Raw genomic sequence first — 21068 nt, forward strand, 5'->3', positions numbered from 1 at the left:
TCAGCCAATCCTATGTAGTCTATCACCTTCATCTGCCATTCTTCCAGAGTGGGTAGATCTTGTGTCTTCCAATACTTTGCGATGAGTATTCTTGCTGCTGTTGTAGCGTACATAAAAAAAGTTCTGTCTTTCTTTGGCACCAATTGGCCGACGATGCCCAAGAGAAAGGCCTCTGGTTTCTTAGGGAAGGTACATTTAAGTACCTTTTTCATTTCATTATATATCATTTCCCAGAAAGCCTTAATCTTCGGGCACGTCCACCAAAGGTGATAAAAAGTACCTTCAGTTTCTTTACATTTCCAACACTTATTATCAGGCAAATGGTAGATTTTTGCTAGCTTGACTGGGGTCATGTACCAAGCAGGAGGCCCCATTAGCTAAAGTGGTGCTTCAGGTTAAGAACAGTTTCAGGTTAAGTACGGACCTCCGGAAGGAATTAAGTACTTAACCTGAGGTACCACTGTATTCACATTCTCCCTCCAATAGTCAGATGACATTCTGTGTCCAATGGGCATGTTCAAGCTTCCCTTAACTTAGGCAGTTCCGGGAGCTTCCCTCCCAAATATATTTTCTACTTCCACACACCCGCAGGGTTCTCCCAAGCCTGTTGAAACCTCCCCTCTTGTGCCTGCTGCTGTCTCGGCTACAGAAGGGCTGGCAACTGGAGAACTTTGATTGCTATTCATCATTATCCCTTCACCAGCAGGTCCAAAAGTGGGTTACAACAACATAAAATTCTGCATTCACAATTTAGAAAATAGAAGGTGGCTTATATTGGTCACAGGAATCAGAGAACTGCAGAGTTGGAAGGATGCAGGGATCTCAGCTACATCATACATGACAGATAACCATCCAGCCACTGCTTTAACACATCCAACGAAGGTGAGAAGGAGGAATAGGGTGGGTCTCAAAAAACTCAGGGGCCTTAGGTGTCACACGCCAGGGCAAAGAGGTGTGCACAGAAACATAGCTCAGTAGGTACAGGGTGAGACTCAAGGTTGTGGGTTCAAGCCCTATGTTGGGCAAAAGATTCATGCATTGCATGTGGGTGGACCTGATGGCCCTCATGGTCTCTTCCAACTCTACAATTCTATGGTTTTATTATTCTTCAACATATGATGAAAGCTGTACAGTGAAGGTGCCCAGTGACACATCTGTGGTAAGGAATTTCCATAAACCCCAGAAAGAGGGATTAAACCATTCTGGCAGCTGTAGCTCTGGGAGGAGGGTTTTCTAACAAATCCCATCACCCTTAACAAACTACAGCTCCCAGAATTCTTTGGGGGAAACCATGACTGCTTAAAGTGGTATCATAGCACTTTAAATGTATGCTGTGAATGTGAACTGAGTCAATCTTCTCAGTCTTTCTGCCTTCTCAAAACTTTGAGCTCCACATGGCAAGCTAGGCCATGTTGCAGATTGCAAATGTAATTTCCTACCCTTTGGTGGGCACATCTCGTCACAAAGAAATAAGAACCACGAAGCAACGGCATAATTAAGATCGTGGCGTGCCTTTTATGCTGAAAAGAACCCATCATTCGAACTGGTTCTGCTTCTGCTGGTGCGGCAGCTTGCAAGATTTAAAGTCACACATTACGTTCGATGCAAATTTGACTCCATGCTCTTTCACCGGCAGTAGCTGACCTCACAGCTGATAACAATGTCCCCCTTTGTATTTCATCTTCTCCGAGGCCAACAAACTCCGTGGAATGTCTTCCTTCTCCAGAGTATCCACAGCTGAAGCTACAGACAATGCGTAAGAGTCACTCCTGCCTAGCACCATTAGTGGCTTGGAGGGTGGGGGAGGGGGAGGAGGGGAGGAGGAGGTGCTGCTGCTGCTGCTGCTGCTGCTGCTGCTGCAGAAACCATTAGCATTTGTGACTCTGCCCCTCCCCCATCACCCACTTGGAGAGCAAGGGAGCTTCTTGCCCAAAGACAATGCCTCTCAGTGATCCCATCAGGCTGCTAAACCTTTACATAGCTTTTTGGGGGTAGCCATGTGACCTACTGCTAGCCACTATTTATAGCCTGCCGAACACAGTACCACCCTTGTGCGGTCAGCTTTTGTTGCAGTAGAGAATGCTATTATCCTCACTCCCATGCCACCCCCTATGCATACATCAGGCATGGACAATCCATAAACTTCCACAACACAGAGCCTACATGGCATGTGGATGTTGCACCCAAGAACCCAGAGGAGGACAATTCAAAGGCAGAAGAGTCAATGTCCTGTTTATTCAAGGAAGGAGCTATGGAAGAATCTGCTCTACGGATGACCTGTATACCAGGTGGCAAGTTCCTGCAATGTGCATGCTATCGCTTGGTAAGCTGGCCATCAACATTGTCCTGCTAGGTGTGGGAGAGTGATAAAATGTAGATCGCTATCTGGAAGGAGGAATCATAGAATTGGAAGGGACCCCTGCCCACAACCTTCCCTGGGTGGGCTCGAACCACCAGCCTTCTGGTTAGCAGCCAGATGCAATGACCCATTGTGCCAGAGGGCCTCAGATGTGACGCAGGCTGTGTGTACACTCCCATTTACTCTTCATTCAGTGTGCTCCCACCACTGGTTTGTGAAGTTGTGTCCACACAGAATTAGCCACAATCCACATCTATGCTGTGGCGTCATGAAAAATATTGTGTTTTGATGTATTCCCCACCCAAAAAAAAATCTAGCTCTGATCTGACTTGAAAACATGAACATAGCCAATGATCAGGAGATGGTAACCTTTGATGTGTACAGTTGGGGGTGGAGGTCCAATTTGGAGGCCAAAGAGGACATACTGTGAGTTGTGCTGAATCTTTGCTTCCCTATCTGCCGCCTGTACCCCAACATCACTTCTACTTCTTCATTTATTGCAGTTATATCAAGGCTCCCGTCCAGCCACTGACCACACCCAAACCTGTCTGGCTTCAGCAAGGTTCCCATATTGCATGCCTTGAGATCAGGCCATGGGCCTATTCCCTCAGTGAGGCTCCCATTATCAGAAATAAACTCAGACATTGGAGAGAAATGGCTGGTGGGAGGGGAGCCTATCAAAGACAGTCAGCAAGAGAAGTAGCAATGAGAATCGTGCAAATAAAATCCACCCCATTAGTGTGTTGAAAATACTTTGCATATTTTTCGAATACTGACTGTAGGATTATATTTAATTGTTCAGAAAGTTTAAAGTGGAATACTGAATGCAGGATTATATTTAATTGTTCAGAAAGTTTAAAGTGGTACTCTTACTTGCCCTCATATTTTGTCCATTGTGAAATTTGCCAGTGATGTTTGTTCTTGTCTCTTCCTTGGGGTCCCTTTGCCTGTGGTTTTACCCCAGTGCACGCTTAAAAACCAAACTCCACAGTACCTTGAGGTCTTCTCAAGGAGACACAAAGAAGCTTAGGCTGTTTGGTAGAGGCAGCCAAGGAAAACAAAGACTTCCACCTGGTAGCTGCAGAAAGGTTGTGGGAGAGGAAAGGCAAACTAGAAGGAGATACCCTGTTTGGTCCAGTCTCCATTTCACAAGCCAAGGTGTAGCTGGGCTGTGGGACACCCTTCCTCCAAGGAGCTCGGGGTGGCTAGCAAGGTATCTCATTCGCTCTTTTATCCTCACAAACATCCTGTGAGGTAGGATAGGCAGAGAGAGTATTTGTTCAATCTTAGTATCACAGAACCGTACAGATGGAAGGGACCCCAAGGTCCCCAAACTCATCCACCCCTGCAATGCAGAAATATGCAGTTGTCCCATATGGGGATCAAACCTGCGACCTTGACATTATCAGCACCATGCTCTAACCAACTGAGCTACCTCAATTTCTTAATGTGACCCAGTCCACTTCTTGGCTTAATGGAGTTTTGAAGCTAGGTCTCCCCAGTCTTAGTCTGGCACTCAGCTCACTATGTCACACTGGCTGGGATGTCTAGAGAAGCCACTGCTCATTTTACCACCTCATGTCACATTCAGAGGGCAGGTTTTGCGCATTTCTGCACCTATACTATCAGGTAATCAGACTGTAAGTTGAGAAGGCTCAGACTGTTTGAGAACACCTGTAACCGAACATTTTGCTGGTCAGGCAGAGGAGCAGCTCAGAGTTAGCAGCTTTATATGACTAGGTGGAACCCTATTGGTGCCTTGTATCACCTGACCCCTATTGAGCTGGTAGCTCAGTACTGCCCTCCAGGGATCCCAAAGGGTAGTGCTGAACTCCAGCAGAGAGCGGGCCAGCCCAGTAGTATTCCCTTCAGGAAAGCTCAGGAAAGCACCTTTCCCTTTCATCTAAAATACCTGGTTCAAGACCACAGGTGCTTTTCATATACACATTCAAGTATACTGGAAGATAAGCCAGGTTAGTAAAATAATGGAAATACGAAACACACCGAGTCTGAACATTTCACAGAATCCAAACGCTTGCTGTTAGCATTGCATGTGCATGTGAAACTATTGTTGGAGCACTAAACTTGGATGCAATATCCAAGAAAACAACACAACCTTGCCATGTGAGGAAGAAGAGATCTGCATGTGCTCCTTGCTGAAGCCATCAACAAATGCAATCAAATTTGTCAATGAATTCCAGTTGTGGAGTCTCTTGCTCCAATTGCCCTCAGAGATGGAGCTTCCATTATTCCCATGCTGCTTTGCGGCTTATGCGTCCCGTTACAGCTTTGGCTCAGCCCCATCCCAGCCATCTGAATGGGATCCATTCAGCAGAGAGCAGCATGCATAAAAACAACACCGTCCACAATCTCAGGCCAGTTTTCACAAAGCTGCACATCTGTGTGTTACACATTCCATTGTGGCGCCCACATCTCACAATGGCAGCGCTTATTGTTTCTTTACGGGGCATAAAGCAAGTAACTGTACGCGGAGCCTATGATGTAATGCGCACAAATGTTCTGCCAAGGATCTGTGGAATGATAGTTCACATTGTGAACATTGTGTCAAGAGGGAGAAGGAGAATGAGAAAACAATATGAAATTGACACAACAAATTGCAGTGAGTGACAAAACATGCATTTTGTTCGGATTCTGCTTGATTGCAAAAGGCAATTCAGTGCCAATATACCCAGTGCCAATGTGGCTATCTTAAACTCTGCATCTTACTTTAGATACAAGATATTACCATTTTTCACATCAAATTGTTCCATTTTAAAGTTTTATGTTTTATCATGACTTTTTGTATTAGATCAGATTATTATAAGGTGTTCTTTGCTGCATATTTTGTTGCTGCAAACTGCCTTGCGTATAGTAATATAGAAAGGCGGTATACAAATTAAAAGTGAAATGAAATGGGAATTTTCAGCTGATTTGGGTGACGTAAGTCATCTGCATCCTGTAACGAACACTAAAATCAATGAGATTTGGTTACTTAACTTTCAATTCATTATATAATTTAGCTATTAGAATTACAAATTCCAGAGAAGTAGTTATGTTCATTGCAGTAAAACCAGTAAAGAGCCACCTAGCAAATTCTAGCAAATTCACTGGAGCATTGGCTTTGATGGCTATCCCTCACTTGGTCAAATGTTCAAACTGGACAGAATCTCAGGGTCCATTAAAACATATATCACACTAAATTTGCTAGTCTTTAAGGTGCCTCGGGTTGCTCTTGTTTGTGTTATCATCATTATTCCTATAAATTATATATATATATATATATATATATATATATATATATATATATATATATGGCTATAAAACACACACATTCAGATCTACTAGAAAGATGGAGTGAAAACCGCACAGGACAATAAGAGAGCCACAAGCACAAGGAGAAGAAAATAAACTAGTAATTTCAACATTTATTTCTGTGTATTTTACAGTATTTCACTTAAAGACCAAAAGCATCATCAGTATTCATTGGATTTTTTCACGGAACTGGCAACCGATAGATTATAGTAATTTTTTAAGATAAGTTCCACTTCAATAGTGCATGTCAGAATACAAATTAATTGGAACAAAGTAAAAAATAAAAATAAACTGCATTTAGCAACAAACCTGTACAAAAGAAGGGGAGGTTGCGGGAAGCGGCCCCACCGCGGGTATTTTAAGGCTATGTACAAGTGTTCTGTTATTTACCTTGCAATTAGAAACTTTTCGCTTCATCTCCTTCATACTGATGCGTTTAGACAAAAACACTGTTACTAAAGTGTTCAAATTCCTTGAAAACTTTTGCTGAGAAAGCAAAGAGATTACTCCCTAATCTCGTGAAAAAGAAAACATTTGTGCAGATGGGAAAGTACGGTGTCTTCCTCTCCCTTTTGTTCTAACGTTGCCCCAAAAGATGACCTTGGATCTGGGGGAGTAGGGAGAGGAAGGCGTTGGTCACTTTTTCTGAGAAAAAGACGGGCAATTCAAACATTCCAGGTGTGTATTTGTTAACTACCTTCCTAGACTGAGGGAGAAGGAGGAAAGAGAGGGAAACTTAATGTTTCAACGGTGAATATATAAGCCTTGGGCAGTGAGACTTTTATAAGGGCTGACCTGGTCTTTTTTTTTTTTTGCTACAGGTTTCTATTAAGGCAAACTGGTGGAGTTTATTGCTTAAGAAATATCACACTGTTTCTTTGAATCTTCTGCAAGGGATGAGGTCAACCTTTGTGCAAAGATGCAAGCATGCGCAACACCTGGAGCACAAAGAAAACCCATCCACCCGTTTTGAAACATTTGGTGATAAAGGCGCAGGAAGTCTCAGGATCATTTATACATGGGCGCTTTTAGCATGGGTTGGGGAGCTGGATCCTGACCCATAGTAGAAACGGTTCTGGCCAAATGTTTCCGCGTCGCCCGAGCAGCAGACGATGATGCAACCGCCGAAAAGGCAAAGAGCAGACCCAATCCAGCCCGTGTAAAGGGAATATCCAAAGCTCATGATCATGGTTTCACGGTGAGCACTCACGGGGAACCAAATCGTAGCCACAACGCCACACAGAGCTGGGGAAATATTTGGGGGGAAAGGAAAGAGAAAGATGGTCATTGTTCAGCAGGGAGCACAGAACATCATGCAAACATGTAATAATTTTAATCGTTCTTTTCTGTGATATCTGCGCTGAGATAGGGTTGCTTTCATTTATTTGCAAAAAATTATCTCCCACCAACATTAAGAAAAGGATCACAGAAATGTGCAGCACAAAATCAACAATAAAATTGCATCCGTGAAACAAACAGAAAATACATCACAAAACAGTAGATCAAGTTAGTACACTAAAATAGGTGGATCACCCCTCGGAAAAAGATATGGGGTAACCCAAACTGTGCACAGTATTCTAAATATTAGGTGTTCTTCATGTAGCGATTCAGGGATGGGAATGGTTTTTCCTTTTAAGTCTTCCAGGGCCTGGCAAAGTGCCTAATACCTTCACTTCCTGTTTAAGCCACAGGAATCAAAGGCAATAAGACCCTCAAAAGATAACATGCATCTTAAAAACCACGCTTTTTAAGAGGGAAAGAAAACGGCTTCCACATCTGAGAATCATCAGACTGGGCAATACTTTTATTTCCTGTGGAAGAGAGCGGCGCTGGATTTGGTCCCTGAGAAATCAGTCAAATAACAACAAAAATTTGGTACAGCTACATTTGTTCCAGAGACCACATCGAAAGATGTCTTGAGGCAGTGTCAAAGTGCTGAGGTTACACAACAGAGAGAGAGGGAGGGAATGGAGAAAAGAAAACAGGGACAAAAGTTCGGTTTAAAAGCAACAAACACACTATTTAGCCGGTGGGAGAATGTGACACAAAATGGCGGCGGCTATTACCGTGTGAGAGCAGGTTGCATCAGGTAAGGGGACACCAGCCTTAGGGGGGCCTTTGGGCACTTTTGCAAGGTGGAGGAACTGCTGTGAGCATCACACAAACATATCCCTGGAACCAAGCACACACTGTCTCCTACCTGTTGGCTTCCTTTAACTCTAATTTCATCAGGTGGGGGAGCAGAAGAGCAGGCACCCAAACCCTCCAACATTTTTCCGATGAAAATAAGGACGTCCTAAGGAAAAGCGGGACATTCCAGGATCAAATCAGAAACCCAGATGGCTTCTGTAAATCCAGGACTGTCCTTGGGAAACAGGGGCATTTAGAGGGTCTGCTGTTGCATAGATGGCCTAGGAGATGGTGCTGGGAAGGAATCAGCAGCTGTGGTGCATGTTGGCACCAATGGCATGAAGAAATGTTGTCACGAGTTCCTGGAAGCATGAGCTGGAGATCAATGAGCAGAAGTGGCTCGCGGTGTGAGACAGAGCTGCTCTGCTGCATCCTGGCAGGTGCATCATTGTGTGGCTCACAGGAGGGAGAGGCTGCAGGGAGGTCAGTGCTGTGCAAACACAGGGCAGAGCCAACCAAGTGCTCTTGCCAGCACATTTGCACCACACCAACCTTCCCTCCCTCTTCCCCTCCTGGGAACCAGCAGCAAGCCCCCCGCGGCTGGGAAGCGAGCAACACAGCTCCATCCTATTCAGCAAGCCACTTCTGACAACTGAGCATGAGGGGTGGAAATGAACACACTAGTTCTCACTCACCTTGCTCACGTATAGGGTTTGCATGCCCTACACGCCCCTTAAATTCGTTCTGGGTTTTCCCCAACACTTCAGAGCAGGATTTGGGGAGTGCATGTGGCACACAGGAGAGGAGAGGGCAGAAAGTCCTATTGCGCAAGTAGAGATCCTTGCACTGATCAGGCAGTTATTGAGTAGATGCCTAGATATCTGTTCTCTAGATATTCTAGAACGTATTTTATTTCTCTGTTGTGGAAAGGCTTTTAATCTTCAAAACCTATTAAAGGCATCTTTTTCACATTCAAATTTCCCCCAAAAAACGTGTCTGTTTGAGAAGAAAGCTTGTTGAACGCAAAGGAAAATCCCTACAAAAAAGCTTGCAGAAGAATTGCTGGAAGTGACTGGGGGTGACCAAAATAGTGACTTCCAGATGTTGGGGACTACAACTCTCATCATCCTTGACAATACTTGCTGGGGCCGATGGAAGCTGTAGTCCTATACGGCTTAGGACCCTCGTACCTACGGGAACGTCTCTCCTGGTATGTCCCATGAAGGACCTTACGGTCTTCAAATAAAAACATCTTGGAGGTCCCTGGCCACAGAGAGGTTAGGCTGACCTCAACCAGAGCCAGGGCTTTTTCAGCTGTGGCTCCGATCTGGTGGAACACTGTCACAAGAGACTAGAGCCCTGAGGAATTTGACATCTTTCCGCAGGGCCTGCAAGACAGAGCTGTTCCACCAGGCCTTTGGCCAAGGCACAGTCTGACCCCCTCCTTTGGTAATCCCTCACAAAACTCTAGCCCAATGGTTGCCATTAATTTGATTTGAACTGATTTTATAATGAATTGATTTTAGAATGCTGTATTATTTTACTGTTGTTAGCCGCTCTGAGCCCGGCTTCGGCTGGGGAGGGCAGGATATAAATAAATTATTATTATTATTATTAGTCCAAAATATCTGGGTGGTAACACATTGGTTACCCCCTGCCTTACTGCATATTTGTTTATGCCTCATTGCTGCCTTTGATCAATCATATTGTGGTTTTCCAAACCATTTAAAAAACATTCCACACTGCCTAAAGCACTTTGAAAATTCTTTTCTCTGTTTCCAGCCTCATTGGGTGTATTAAAGCTTCAATATGCTGTCAGATATGATGAGCAAACAGGGTTACAGGGGGCATTTTAAAAACCATCAAGCAGGATGGAAGGGTGGGCACCTCTGATATGATTGTCAACCTCTGTTTTCAGCTGTCATTAAATCAGCTGGAAGATCAGAGCTTGCTATTTTCCTGGCAAGCCGCCAACAGTTATTCTGCGTTGCCTGCTGTCTTCTGCTGTGGCCTGGAGCAGATGCACTGCTGCCGGATCTCCCAACCGTGGTTAGGAGGCTGGCACTATCTAAATATTTAATATGCTGTGCTCTTTGCCATTCGTACAGCAGCCAGCATGGCTTACAACAAAAGTAGAAGCACATAGTCACATAGGAACCGAGGAAACCACCTTGCACTGTTAAGACCATGAGTCCATTTAGCTCAGTACAGGCAATGACCAACTGATGCCTCACTGGATCACAGAACTGTTGAGTTAGAAGGGGTCCCCAGGGTCATCTAGTCCAACCCCCTGCAATGCGGGAATCTCAACCAGATCGTCTGTGCATGAGGGATGGCCATCCAGCCTCTGCTTTAAAATCTCCAAGGAAGGAGAGTCCACCACCTCAAAGCAGGTTACAAAAAGTTAAAGCAATGAAATCCAAGAAAAAATTACAGTACTTAAAAATATACCAAAAATTAAAATACTGAAAAATTAAAATTCCCACCAGCATTTCTAAGCCTCTGGGTAGGCTTGCCTAAACAAGAATGTTTTTAAGCAGACACAGAAGAGAATACAGTGAATAGGCAGGGATATGCAGACATTTAGAATGCATGGAACCTATTGGCTTAAGAGACAACTATATCATGGAATCATGGAATTGCAAAGTTGGAAGGAACCACATGGGTCATCTAATCCAGGAATTTTTTTCCTCAGCAGGGGGAAAGAGGTGGAAAAAGCATGACAATAGGACCTTTGGAACATAGGCTTTCCTGCTTGCTTGCTTGCTTGCTTGCTTGCTTGCTTGCTTGCTTAAGTATTTGTTTGTGAAAGAAAAATGGGGGGCAAATAACATTTAGGGGCAGCCCCCCATTAACTATGGGCCTGCAAAGCCCTGGATATTTTTGGTGTTCTCCTCAGTCTGCATTGCACTTTGCACTACCCTAGGTCCATCTCTGCAAGACACAGCAAGAAACTAGTCCACCGGTTTTTGCCTGGCAATTCCTACCACTCTGGGTTTATTGCCTACATGGTGTGGCCTGCAGACAACTCGAAGCCTCTACTGCAGCTGGACACGTCTCCGCTTAGCCTTTCTGGCGTGTTGGGGGGAACCGCACAGAGCGCCTGCTATAAATAAGGCATGATGTCAGCTCTGGCTGCCACAGGGAGAGAGCCGACTTCAGGGCAGGACGGCACAAAGAGGCAACTCTCTCCTCAGCCGCCCCCCACCTCCCCCTCAGCTAAACAAGCGGGTGAAAACAAGACACCGAGGCCTGTTGTTAGGAGATGAGGAGGCCTTGAGAATACGCAGGTGCTGGAGAAGACTGTGGAGCTCATTGTTATCAGGGTGATACTGACTGGGTCTTCCACCCCACTGAAGGGGGGGGACATAGACTGGACTGAGAGATGCTCCAGGGCACTGCCAGGGGAGCACCCCACACTGAGCAGAGCTGTGGAGGGCACACAGGGACAAGTTTTCCTCTCCAGGGTTTTATAGCAGCAAGGTCCACAGCTGTGAACCAGGCCTTTGCACTCGGTTTGCAAAATGTTAGCTGCTCCTGGGTAGTAATAAGCCTTCCTGCAGCCCTCCCCAATTGCTGTCATCAAGATGTGGGCTACAATAGGGTTGCGAGGTCAGGAGTATCTCAGACCCTGAGATTTCAAGGCCCCAAACTGAGTTTTGGGAGCAGGCCCTGGTGATTTTCCTCTGCTCTCCCTCCCATCACTGAGCCCTGGAGATGGAGGTTAATTGGGGAGCAGAGGCGTAGGAAGGTCAGGTGGTACCCGGTGCGGAAAATTTCTTGTCACCCCCCTACACACACACACATGGTTTGTTTTTGTTTTTTGCCTGCAAAAATGGTTTTACGTTATTTCATATCTTCTTATAAAGGAATGTGGATTCTAGGCCTCTGATAACAAGTAGGCGACTATGGACAGGGAGGCAGGACCCTCCCTTTAGAGAAGCCTTTCTCAACTTGTGGGTGCCCAGATGTTGTTGAACTACAACTCCCATCAGCCTTAGCTAGCAAGGCCAGAGCTCAGGGATGATGGGAATTGTAGTCCAACAACATCTGGGGGCCCACAGGTTGAGAACTGCTGCTTTAGAGAGTCTATGCAATAATTTGAGGCTGGCTTCAGCTTGCAAGCTGGACATGTAGTCTTCTCAACAAACAAACAAACAAACAGATTTAAGGCACTTTCTTCCACCTGGAGAATCAAGCCCTTCCTCTACCACCTGGAAGAGGCAAGGCAATCCTGGAGACTTCAGGTCAGTCCTGCAGGTCTGGCAACCCTAGACTACAAATCCCATCAGCCCCAGCTAGGTGGATAGTGCTCAGTGATTATGGAAATTGTACTCCAGCAACATTTGGAGAGCACTGGCTTAGGGGAGGCTGCCTTAGTGTGTACTGTTTTCCAGCCTCCATTTTTTTAAAAAATGGACCCTTTAGGTCATTCTGAGAGTCTGGGTTCTGTAATGTTTATAAAGTCCTTATCTTTCTCCCCAGGTTCCTACAAAGTCAGGCTTTCCTTTAGGAAACCTCGAAATACTACTGCATCCCCCAGTTGGAAAACTTGGCCTTTTGCAGATTAGGCTGGCGTCTCTGGCAAGTGAGTGAGCTAGGCTGTTTCCATATCTTACCCAAGAGTATTAGCAGGATTCCTCCCAGCTGGGAACGCCGGTACTTGGCCACTCCAGGTTCGTTTCCCATCCGGATGCAAGGCAGGACAGTCACCAGAAGGAACACAGCTGGCAGTCCCAAAACAGAGGCTGCAATCATCAGAGCCCGACATGCCTGGACGTACCCTGCCAGAAGGAAAAAGCGTTCAGAACTCAGGTGCCTCCTACAAGATGCAGTAAGGTATATTCATACAGGAGATCTGAAAACCTGGAGACAGTTCAGATGCCTTATCCAGACGGCTATCCATATACACAGAGGAATGCATGCACGCCCCTTCCTCTCATGCGTGCCCTTTGAGTAATGGACATGTGTCCTCCTTTGCAGAACACAGCCCTCTGTTTGAAGGAGTCCTCTGTTTGAAGGGCTGCTCAGTTCAAGTATGGTTTGAAGGTTTAGGCTGCACACATGCTGTTCATTTAAAGGGCATGACACGCCCTACAAAAGAATCCTGGGAACTGTAGTTTGTTAAGGGTGCTGGGAATTGTAGCTCTGTGAGGGGTAAGCTGCAGTCCCCAGGATTTGGGGGGGGGGATCTCACACGCTTTAAATGATTGTTGCAAAAACCCTCAGAAGGGCAAGTAGAGGCCTTGAAGTTGTCCATCAGCAATTAGCATCTGGATTTAGGCATCTGCTCCACCACTATAATGAGGTGCATTGCGTTTCAATTTATAACATTTATTTATTAATGTGAATCTGTGTATAATTTGCATATGCAAATTTTATGCAAATCTGCGCTCTTTCGGCCTCTTTTCTTGGTGATGCACGAGGGGCCTCCAAAAAAAAAGCTGGTGTGTGTGATATTCTGCTTCTGAAGCAAATGAAACGGCAAGCTCTCCACAGGTGTGTCCACAAGAAAACAAAGACTGGAATTTTGACTTTTCAAACTCTCCTAAGAGTATTTCAAGACAATTCACTTTCTGCACTGCAGAAGTGCAACTGTTACTCCTTACCTTCAAGAGATCCAAAGTCTGGGCTGCGTGTATCCAGACATTCCACTGCAGCGATGCTACATTTTCCCAGCACTCAAGCCACAACGGCTACATACAATATATTTACAGTAAAGCGCGCACACACTCTGAATCAGGCTTCCTCAACCTCGGCCCTCCAGATGTTTTGAGACTACAATTCCCATCATCCCTGACCACTGGTCCTGCTATCTAGGGATCATGGGAGATGTAGGCCAAAAACATCTGGAGGGCCGAGGTTGAGGAAGCCTGCTCTGAATCCTGGGAACTGTAGCTTCATCCCCACACAGTTACAATTCCCAGCACCCTTAGCAAACTACAGTTCCTAGGATATGTGAGAGAGGATTCTTTAAATGCCTGGTGTGTATGGAGCCTGTACAGTGGTACCTCAGGTTAAGTACTTAATTTGTTCCAGAGGTCCGTTCTTAACCTGAAACTGTTCTTAACCTGAAGCACCACTTTAGTTAATGGGGCCTCCTGCTGCCACTTCGCTGCCGGAGCACGATTTCTGTTCTCATCCTGAAACAAAGTTCTTAACCCGGGGTACTATTTCTGGGTTAGCGGAGTCTGTAACCTGAACCGTATGTAACCCGAGGTAGCACTGTATTATTTTCACTCTGAAAATGTTGTCTCCACTAGCATGAGAGCACTATAGAGAGAGAGAGACTGGGGGTGGGGGGACTTGGCTTTTATTTACTTATTCCGATTTATACCCCACCCCTTTCATCAAAAGACCTTAGGATGGGTAACAACATGTAAAACAGATAAGCCAAACTATTACTCTTAATAATTTAATGAGGAAAACTCACACACCTATCTGTATAATCCAGATAGGTCAAAAGATGTCATCACTCAAAGGTCTGGAACAGGGGTATCCAGCACATTTTGGATGTCATGAAAGGGCAGTGAAAATGTAATTTGTTATTGTTGTATTTTTACTTCCAAGGCACTTGCAGAGGCACTTGTGGAATTTTCTGCCCCAGGTATATAAAAACACACACATCGTCTTCTCAATCCGGCCCGCGGACGGTCTGGGAATCAGCGTGTTTTTACACGAGTAGAATGTGTGTTTTTATTTAAAATGCATCTCTGGGTTATTTGTGGGGCATAGGAATTTGTTCATGGTTGTTGTTTTTTCCAAAATATAGTCCAGCCCACCAGAAGGTCTGAGGGACGGTGGACCGGCCCACAGCTGAAAAAGGTTACTGACCCCTGGTCTGGAGGAAGAGGAAAGTGTTCGGCTGGCATGTAAAGGTGTATAATGTTGCCACCAATCCAACCCCACTGGAGAAGCTTTTCCAAACTGGGGTACCATTGCCAAGAAGGCCCTCCTGCAAACCACAGAACATCACCCAGCAGGGCTGTCCCCTACCATTAGGCAGAGTGAGGTGGCTGTCTCAGCCAGCAGATTTTGGATGTCATGAAAGGGCAGTGAAAATGTAAATGTGTTATTGTTGTATTTTTACTTCCAAGGCACTTGTGGGATTTTCTGCCTCAGGTATATAAAAAAACACACATCTTGGATGCTAAGCAGATTAGTGGAGAAGGGAAAAAACAGAGCACCATTCACTACTCTGCCTCAGGCAACGAAATGCACTGGCCCTGCCACTCAGAGATGATATTACTAATAGGGCCCCTTCAGATGATCTCGGAGCCCAGGCAAAACAGAATGGGGTGAGGGGTTTGGTAACTACAGTGCTTCTTCAGGTAGATGAGTTCTAACCTGGTGAGGCCTGTATAAGTCAAACCTAAAACTCAAATTCTCAAACCTAAAACTCTGAATTGGACTTGGTGACAAATAGGCAGCAAGTAGATTATTTTTTTAGGGCTAATGTGATGTGGCCCATTAAGACTCTGGCTGCTATATTTTGCACTAGTGGTAGCCTCCATATTGTCTTCACAGGTAGCACCGCATCCAACAAATTATAGTAGTCCAAACAGAAAGTTACTTGACTGTAAAAGGGGGAGGCCGTATCCAGCTATAGCTGGAGAAAGTAGCTAAAGTATGCATGTGGTTCCATGCTCTTGAAATTAAAAATTCTGGAGCAGGAATGAAGTCTAGGCCAGAACAGATCCAGTGAGGAAAACCTGGTATTTTGAAAGGAAAGCCCTTCTGGATCAGAGCAAAGTTCCATCCAGTCCAACATTCTGTATCCTACAGTGGCCAAGCAGATCCATCTGAGAGGTCCACAAGTAGCACTGTCAAGGCATAATACCAGAACCCAGAGCTATCCAATGAAGCTGAATGCTGGAAGAATCAGGATAGACAAAACAAACTACTTCTCAGAACCGGGCCAGCCATGAGGCGAGGTGAGGCAATTGCCTCAGGCAGCAGATCCAAGGAGCCCATTCCCCCTGCCAACCCCCACCCACTCCTCCCTGGCCTCCTTCTACTCCCCTACCACTGCGAAGAGGCAGCTGTGTGTGTTTGTGTGTGTGTGTGTGTGTGTGAGTGGTTGTGGTGAGGACTGCAGAAGAAGAGAAAGAGGGGGGGCGCCATTTTCTTTTTTCCTTCAACCAGCAAAATGTCCTGGCTTGACCCTGGTACCTCTTCACAAGATGTGGTGGTGGCCACTGACCTGGATAGCTTTAAAAGGAGCTTAGAAAAAATTTGTGGAGGATAAGGCCATTAATGGTTGCTGGGAATCACAAGTGGGGAGAGTGTTGTTGCGGTCTTCCCACGGGCATCTGCTTGGCCACTGTGACAACAGAATTCTGGCCCAGATGGGCCTTTGGTCTGATCCACTGCTACAGCAATGTTGTCAATGAAGGCCAACAACTGCCTTTAAAAAAAAGAAAAGAAAGCAAAAAGCAAAGAGCATTTATATTAGGTGTTATTTTTTAAAAAAGAATCAAAGAGAAGATGCTTAAGGACATAAGAAGATCCTGCTGGATCAATTCACTGACCGATCAAGCCTGTTCTCACAGCAGCCAACCAGCTCCCTATGGGAAGCAAGCATAAAACCACAAGGCCCAGAACAGAGCTTTCCAAACTTTTCATGTTGGTGACACACTTTTTAGACATGCCTCATTTCGCGACACAGTAATCCAGTTTTACTTAGGAAACTGGAGGTTCAACTAAACCCTTTCCAGCCCCGGGAGGAGCGTGGGGAACATTCGTGTGACACACCGTAGGCAGACACACAGTTTGGAAAGCAACAAAGGACGGTGCAACAGGAGGCATCCTTTGACCCTTGGTCTTCGGATTCATCATGGACCACACTTCCTCTGCTGACATTTACACTGGGTGAACGTTAAGCAGTCAACCTGGGTGCCCTATCGTGTTAGCAAACTAGAGACTGGCAAAGAGGAACACTGAGTGTGCAGGAGCCTCTATGCACAACTTAAATGATGCTGCGATGCTGGTCATGAGAGCAACGTGGGATACCCAGCTTCAGAGGCACTCTAAATGCCAGTTGCTAGGAAACAACAGCAGGAGAGGGCTACAGCATTCATAGGCTGCTTGTGAGCGTCCCAGAGCCATCTTCGTACCTACTGGGAAACACATGAAGCCAGACCACTGATTAGATCCAGAAGCAGTCTTCTTATATTCTTTCGAACACTGCACTGGCATGCAAGCATGGCAAGGAACTTTTAACGCAGTGATGATCTGCATGAGTCCCTGCACAGATAGGCTCCTCATATTGTATTTCAGGCCTACAAGTTGCCCACCCATGAGAGCTTACAGCATGCAGGGGCTAACAGTGTGAAACCAAAAGGTCTCTGATTCAAACCTCCCCTCGTCTTTGAGCTTATAATAGGTGGCTCATGCTCATCACACTAATCTTATCCATTATCAGCACAGCAAAAATGTATGATTATAAGAAAAGGCCTTCTGAATCAGACCAAAGGTTGGTCATGTCCAGCATCCTATTTCACAGTGGCCAGTCCAATGCCCCCTGGAAACCAATAAGCAGGCCTCTCCCATTGTTGCTCCCCGTGAGCTCATATTCTTCAGAGCATTATGCCTCTGAACTTTAAGATTGCATGTCAGCCTTATCACCTTGCCAACAAAGGTCCGTATAGTAAAAGCTATGGTTTTCCCAGTAGTGATGTATGGAAGTGAAAGCTGGACCATAAAGAAGGCTGATCGCCGAAGAATTGATGCTTTTGACTTATGGTGCTGGAGGAGACTCTTGAGAGTCCCATGGACTGCAAGAAGATCAAACCTATCCATTCTTAAGGAAATCAGCCCTGAGTGCTCACTGGAAGGACAGATCGTGAAGCTGAGGCTCCAATACTTTGGCCACCTCATGAGAAGAGAAGACTCCCTGGAAAAGACCCTGATGCTGGGAAAGATGGAGGGCACAAGGAGAAGGGGACGACAGAGGACGAGATGGTTGGATAGTGTTCTCGAAGCTACCAGCATGAGTTTGACCAAACTGCGGGAGGCAGTGGGAGACAGGAGTGCCTGGCATGCTCTGGTCCATGGGGTCACGAAGAGTCGGACACGACTAAGCGACTAAACAACAACATCAGCCTTATGACTGGTAGTCAGTCAGCAGCAAGCAGACTTATACTGAATTAGACCACTGGTCTAGCTAGCTCAGTATTGCCTCAGTGACAGTAGCTCCCAGTGTATCAACGAGGGATTTCTCCAAGCTTTGCCTAGAGATGCTGGAGATTAGATTTGAGGCCTTCTGCATGCAAAACAGATATTCTGTCCTGAACGAACCCCTTTGGTGGAAGCCTTGTACAAGGGCTTCTCTTTGCACAATTGAACCTGGGACATTTTGCGAACGCGGCATGTTCTCTCACTGATCCACCACAACCCTTCTCTAACCCTTTGTGAATTTTGTCTGATCTCCAAAGATTCCTGAGCTTGCGACCGTCACCACCACCTTGTGGCTGCAAGTTGCATAAATGCATTGCGAGCTGTGTGAAGAAGCAGCCCTCTCCTTTGTCTCTCCTACCAATCGGTTTAAGAAAGAATGTCAAAGCAGCATGCACGAAAATATAACAAAAAAGAGCAAAACCAGTATTTGCTCTTCTACAGACATTTAAATATCTTCTACCATAGCCATCGTAATAGCACAGAAGCCCTCAGTTTGAATTCAACCATCCATACCCACTAAATTTAACCTGGAGAGGCCCCTATCAGCATCCAGATGTGAGGAACCTTATTTGATCATTACTCCCACTGAAATCAGTGGAATTTAAAGCCAATTAGTGTATACTTGGGACTGAACTGTAAGAACCAGGGTGGGGTTTGGTGGTAAAATAATATGCTGATCCATCTTTCGTCTGTGGAGTTTCAAAGATTTCCACTTCTGCAAAATAATAACCGTCTGCTTGCCTGAGCATGCACAGAGTGCATTTCCCTAACCACAAGATACAAGATTAAAGACCAATGCTGCCTGGTCAAACTTTCAGAAAAAGCTGAACCCAAGCAACCTTCTCTTAAAAAAAAAAAAGCTAATAATTTCTAAGCCAGATTTTGCACTTACCAAAGTCAATATACCTGCACACACTTCCCCCACTTCGTAGAACTTCTTAACTTCCCAGAATGCTTAACTTTCTCCTCCCATCCTCCTCCCCTCCAGTCCCTGTTATTTTCCCAGCAGTGGATTGTAAGATCCTTGGGACAGAGACTTTTCATTATTATTATTTTTTGCTTGTTACTCTGTAAAAGCACCTTGCACATGAATGCAACCAAATAGCCATCGGAGTCGCACTGTTGATTTCAATCTGCCCTAAAGTCCCAAGCAGCCCTTGGGAGTTTTTGGATAGCCCATACCTGGCAATATGAGGATGTCCACCAGCGGCTTGCAGTGATAGAGGCCCGTTGCCATGACACAGTCTGCCCACAGCCCTTTGGACCCCAGCTCATCCATCTTCCTGCAGGTGGTGATGGTGTAGCCGCAAGTCACGACCCAGTCATTGGTGGAGGTTGCCACAATCAAGCTAATCCAGCCGACAAAGCTAGCCACAAATCCCGTAAGGTGCAAGCAGGTGGCAACCATGATTCTCCTCCGGGCCGGTGAGCCAGGCAACCCAGCAGCTTAAGAGAAGAAGGTGGCTGAGGGTTGCTGCAAGAGTCAAAGAAGCGTAGAGGCTGAGGAGCAACAAGTGGCAGTGTCTGCCTTTGAGCTGTCAGCAGAGAGGACTGGAGGCTGATGTGATGATGGAGCTGGAGGATACAAAGATGCCTCACATCAGTTAGTTCGGCCTCTGGGAGGAGCCCACTCCCACACAGCTTGATGGGAGGTGTCATGCAAAATGCCAAGGGCCTGTTTCATCTCCCTCCCCCCTTCTTTTCTTTAAAAAAAATCTCTCCAACTAAACAATGGGAGAAGTTAGCCTACTGAACTAAAAGAGAAAAAGCCAGAAGGAAGAAGCTACAACACAGATAGTAGCTCAGGCCTTCGTGTGACACTGAAGAGCCTTCGATGTCTGTACTGAATTTGAAATGATTTTTGCATAGGAAAGTGTTTGCAATTGTTATATATGAAATTTTGTACGGGGAGCTTGCTGATTGTGTGTGTGAAATGGCTTTGAGATATTTTGTGGGAAATGATTCATAAACAGAATTAAATAATTGCAAAACTCAATCCACTGCAGGGGATGGAGGATAGATTTTGCAAAGCACTTTTGGCTCTGTCCCAGAATGAGAGGCAGTGGTTTATTTTTTTCTAGAGAGAAAGTTGCAAGACTAGGAAGATCCCATGAATGGCGGTGGCCCCATTGCAAGGGGCGTGGGCCTCGGCAGATGCCCAACAAGGCCTACTATGGATGATATTGATCATTCTTTCATTCCACAGTTTTAAAGGCATTTCTCCATCAGTCTCCTGACCACAAAAAGTCTGTTGCTGTTTTTGCAAGTGGATTTGTCACAGTGGAGCAACAGTGTTTTAATCCACTTTACGTGTGCAGCCTAAATTCCTCAGTATGTACCTATATCACTCCTGCAAAACACTGGCATTCTGGAGGTGTCCTCTATCTGAGGGGGGTTTGCATCCTTAGATGATTAAATGCATACCTTATTGTAGATGCCAGCTGGCCTGCCAGAACCTCCCTCCCCCCCCCCCGAAAAAAAATTACTGCAAGCTGGATGCTTGGCAGGGAGTACAAACTCATTCCAAACAGGTTGAATATTAAATCCACAAACCAACCACTCATTAACAGCATCCATCTCATCAGGTTGAGGTGGTTTTTTTAGGGGTAAGGCATCATCCACTTTATTATTAATTTCAAACTCTAATTCAGCACTTTTATTGCCTTACCCAAATCAGGGGGGGGGGAGCAAGTATCTGGAGGGTCACAGGTCCCCCGCCCAATCTAAGTGATTTTTATTATTAATTAAAGATCCCAAGGCGGCTAACAACACAAAAATACAGGATAAAAAGCACAAAATGCATAATAAAAGCAAGAGCAAACCGATAACCGCCCTCCTTTCCACACATAAATTTAAGAGGGTATCAGATGTTAATCAGCCGAAGGACTGGTTAAAGAACAACCTTTTTTGTCTGGCGCCTGGCGTATAACGAAGATGCCAGCTGAACCTCCAATCCTAAACACAGCTATATGGAAACAATGCATTTATAATCAAGGTGTAATTTATGATGCTCAGAATAAATTCTTTTAAAAGCATACTATTTTAATATGCATTTTAATTTAGTATGAAGAAGTTCTGTAATAACAGA

General features: G+C 45.4%; 1 protein-coding gene and 1 long non-coding RNA gene across 2 annotated transcripts; one reads left to right on the forward strand and one right to left on the reverse strand.

The window, feature by feature from the left end:
• Positions 1–5764: 5764 nt before the first annotated feature.
• On the reverse strand, positions 5765–19561 carry CLDN11 (claudin 11). Its single transcript, XM_081190687.1, has 3 exons — positions 19163–19561; positions 12421–12585; positions 5765–6916 (listed from the first exon to the last, which is right to left on the reverse strand). The coding sequence occupies exons 1-3, from the start codon at positions 19386–19388 to the stop codon at positions 6684–6686; spliced, it is 624 nt and encodes a 207-aa protein (XP_081046813.1). The 5' UTR covers positions 19389–19561; the 3' UTR covers positions 5765–6683.
• On the forward strand, positions 6923–9415 carry LOC308585247. The gene is made up of 2 exons (XR_014007194.1): positions 6923–7137; positions 7170–9415. It is a non-coding gene; the product is annotated as an uncharacterized lncRNA (long non-coding RNA).
• Positions 19562–21068: the final 1507 nt, after the last annotated feature.

This window comes from Podarcis bocagei (genome assembly GCF_964188305.1).
Source record: "Podarcis bocagei genome assembly, chromosome: 4".
NCBI lineage: Eukaryota > Metazoa > Chordata > Lepidosauria > Squamata > Lacertidae > Podarcis > Podarcis bocagei.